This window comes from Cynoglossus semilaevis, chromosome 6 (genome assembly GCF_000523025.1).
Source record: "Cynoglossus semilaevis isolate Cse_v1.0 chromosome 6, Cse_v1.0, whole genome shotgun sequence".
NCBI classification, from domain to species: Eukaryota; Metazoa; Chordata; class Actinopteri; order Pleuronectiformes; family Cynoglossidae; genus Cynoglossus; species Cynoglossus semilaevis.
Genome location: NC_024312.1, coordinates 18,345,801 through 18,349,245, shown reverse-complemented (window position 1 = coordinate 18,349,245; position 3,445 = coordinate 18,345,801). Strand labels below are relative to the sequence as shown.

The 3,445-nt window shown below is 40.5% G+C and overlaps 1 protein-coding gene across 2 annotated transcripts; it reads left to right on the top strand.

Annotated features, from left to right (window-relative positions):
- The first annotated feature begins 92 nt into the window (after positions 1-92).
- On the top strand, positions 93-3,373 carry tnnt2d (troponin T2d, cardiac). 2 transcript variants are annotated; one of them, XM_008312601.3, is made up of 12 exons: positions 98-218; positions 1,153-1,207; positions 1,338-1,348; positions 1,440-1,457; positions 1,722-1,743; positions 1,843-1,900; positions 2,016-2,132; positions 2,227-2,304; positions 2,425-2,535; positions 2,827-2,936; positions 3,043-3,133; positions 3,210-3,373. In XM_008312601.3, exons 2-12 carry the CDS (start codon positions 1,170-1,172, stop codon positions 3,249-3,251), a joined length of 696 nt encoding a protein of 231 aa, XP_008310823.1. In that variant the 5' UTR covers positions 98-218; positions 1,153-1,169; the 3' UTR covers positions 3,252-3,373. The 2 variants fall into 2 exon arrangements, with proteins under 2 accessions (XP_016888642.1, XP_008310823.1); XM_017033153.2 differs by having other exon boundaries at positions 93-218; positions 3,043-3,352.
- The last annotated feature ends 72 nt before the right edge of the window (positions 3,374-3,445 follow it).

Genomic DNA, 3,445 nt, shown 5'->3' with positions numbered 1-3,445 from the left:
TTCTATAAACATTTACATGTTTTGTCATAAATAATTATGATAAAAATGATCCTGGGTAGAAAACTGCCCAGCCCTGGTCTAACAATAGGCTGAGTGGCCATAGGTCACGACAGTCACATGAGTAAGAAAAAGGGTGCAGCATGTAGCACTTGATGCTCATTCTGCCTGAGGAGCTCGACGAGCTGAAGTCTGTCTCTGATCCTGTGTCAGTGTCACAGGTAAGGATGCTCTGGTGTCACTGTTTCTGGATGAAGGCAATGATTACTGGATCCTTGTTATTATGTGATATTCTGTAACTTTAACAACAAATGCAACATTGCTTTATTTTGAAAGTCAGTAAAAAAAAAAGCTCGTACTCCTAGACTTTTATTTTGACATGTGTAACTAGGGGTTAGCGATTGGTCAATTTTATAATTTGTAAATTAGATCCTCTGTATTTATGCTTAAAATGACACACGGCCCAATAGCGGTCTGCAGCCCAGCGGTTGAGAACCACTGGAATTAGACTTTACTTGAGCAATTGAAACAAAAGTCTGAATGAATTGCAACCATGAAGGTCAAATGTAGAATAGAAATAAATATTTCTGAAATGGTTTCTGATCCCGTGATGGTGTTTAGTGGATCACAGCATTAAGAACATTATAATTAAATATTAAAATATATATATAACTATACAGTAACTGTATTGCGGCTATCTCGGAAATACAAGAAAAGTTGTATTTTGTCAAAGTACATATGAATATTTTTCTAAACTCTGTCATATAAAAAAAGTTAGCATTCTTTATTCAGAACTCAAAGCAGAAAACGTTTTTCAACATCCGAAAACAGGACGTCGAGGAACAACAGAGTTGATTTGAATGTTTTCGGATGCGTTCGTTTTTCCTGGTTAGAGACATTTTGGTGACGATAAATGACGTGAAACGATATAAAGCGCTGGATTAGGGAATGAATGAATGAATGAATGTTTCCTCATTGTAAAAGCCACCACCTGTTGCTGCGGAAGAAGATAATAATACAACCGTGTCACCGTGAGCACAGACCTTTAACTCAGGACAGGCTGTAAAGCGTGAACTCGTCCTCCCTCACACTCGGCTGTGTTGTTTATGATCAAAAATGTCTTCGGGAGTATTAATAGACTCTCCGTTTTCGCAGGGCTCACCTCCAACAAGATGTCGGACACAGAGGAAATCGAGGAGGAGGAAGTTCAGTATGTGTATCTTCTCTCCTAAGTGTTCCTTTAATCTTGATTGTTTGTTAAACGTGTTCTGGTAAATAAGCTAACGCTCATGTTTATGTTTTGATTATTTTCTTTGGTGAATGTTTGTCCACTTCTAAAGAGAGGAAGAAGGTAAAAAAAAAAAAAAAAAAATTCAAAAATTTTTTGTTTTGCACAGATATTTAATCAATTCATTGATTCATGTTTTCATTTTAATTTCCAGCTCAAGAGGAGACGACAGGTATCATTTTTATTTAAGCTTTTAAAGATGGGTTTCTCAAACCGTGGGTCATGTTTCAGCGATGGATGGCAAAACTTTGGTGGGACTTTTTATAAATAGCTAATAGAATACAAAACAGTGAGCAGACACCACGTACGATTACAGGTTTGAATATCCAGTCAAAAACCTGAAGCTAAATCAACTAAAAACCACAGAATTGTATTTCTTTTTTTTCTACATCTTATACTTTAACCTGCTGCTCACTGGTCCATTTTCTCTTACCAGACGAGTCAAAGCCTAAACCAAAGTAAGTTCATTCATATATCATTATTATTATTATGAGAACAAAATGAAAATGTCACTTTTCCTTGGAGATAATTCAACAGTAAACTTTTCCTAACTACAGGTTCATGACGAATATAACGGCCCCAAAGATCCCTGATGGAGAAAAGGTGGACTTTGATGTAAGATGGTATCATTCTGATAATCCCAAAAAAAAATATTCACAGTAGAACCCCCCCCCTCCCCCGCAGACCCCAACTGATCTCTGTGACCTTTTTTTTTTTTTTAAATCGACAGGACATCCACAGGAAGCGACAGGAGAAAGATCTGTCTGAGCTTCAGTCTCTGATCGAGGCTCACTTCATCCAGAGGAAGAAAGAGGAAGAGGAGCTCTTGGCCCTTGTCAACAGAATTGTGTGTAGGCCCGATGGAGGGAGGGCTTCTCGTTCTTTCGCTGGTTCGGGATCAGCACAACTGATAACAACTGTCCCTGTGGCGTCTCTTGCAGGAGAAGCGTCGTGCAGAGAGGGCAGAGCAGCAGAGGATCAGAACCGAGAAGGAAAAGGAGAGACAGACCAGGCTGGCGGTAAAACGTCTCCATCCCGAATTCCGTACAGAGAAGCTAACGTTGAAACGTATCCAAGGCAAGTTGCATCATCATCATCATCATCATCAGTTTCCTCTTTTGTTCTGCGTCAACATGCAGGAGGAGAAGGAGCGCAAGGAGATGGAGGATCAACGGAAGAAGCTGGACGAGGACGCCAAGAAGAAGAAGGCGCTCACAAACATGAGCCAGCACTACGGTGCTGGACAGAAGGTCATGTGACTTCCAACCACCAACAGAGACATTTGTCGGTTTAAGAGTTTTTGCGAAGGCTACTGTTTGCGAAGTCGCCCGTAGTAGTTATCAGTACGTAGGTCACAGACACTTCAGGTTGGGCGTCAGTGATAATGCAATGAACCGGAAGGTAAAACCTCAGCAGGACAAGGTTTACAGCCAGATTTTATTTTATTCCTTATTTCAATAAAATGTAGGATAAAGCAAATTAAATGCAAAAACAAATGGAACAATGTTTCACAGAGCAATATTTTGGTTGTGATGTAACAGAGTGACAACAGAAGAGGCAAGAAACAGACCGAGAGAGAGAAGAAGAAAAAGATCCTGGCAGAACGCAGAAAGCAGCTCAACGTCGATCATCTGAACGAGGACAAACTCAAGTAACTATATACACCACACCCCTGGGTCCAAAACGATGTTTTTTTTGTTTTTTTTTGAGTCATTGAGCCTTAAAAACGGTGAAGTGAGATGTTGTTTCGTGATCAGGGAGAAGGCTAACGAACTGTGGCAGTGGCTGATGGGACTGGAGGCTGAGAAGTTTGACCTGAGCGAGAAACTCAAAAGGCAGAAGTATGATGTAAGTGACGCCACACGCGCACAGACTGTTGGGTGTGTGTCGGCTGTACTTTAACAACGTTCACATGTGCTTCCAGATAAATCAACTTCTTGCTCGAGTCCAGGATCACCAGAGGTGAGTACATAAGAAAAAAAAAATGGAAGTCCAGACAAAGGTTGCTTTTTTTAACAAATGCAGAAATACCTTGAGATACGAGCATAATCCATTCCAGGGCCGAGCTCGTATCTCAAATCAAATAATGCACAACACAATACGGAAGACTCGCGGGAGATGCGTACGGATGTCGACGAACGTGCAAAGTTTTTTTTTTTT

What these genes read in the sequence shown, in the direction of transcription:
- tnnt2d (XM_017033153.2), top strand. Translation starts at nt 1,170, where the DNA reads ATGTCGGACACAGAGGAAATCGAGGAGGAGGAAGTTCA. An exon ending in GAGTCAAAGCCTAAACCAAA is followed by an intron (nt 1,744 to 1,842) that starts GTAAGTTCATTC and finishes TCCTAACTACAG; the next exon opens with GTTCATGACGAATATAACGG. An exon ending in CTGAACGAGGACAAACTCAA is followed by an intron (nt 2,937 to 3,042) that starts GTAACTATATAC and finishes TTTCGTGATCAG; the next exon opens with GGAGAAGGCTAACGAACTGT.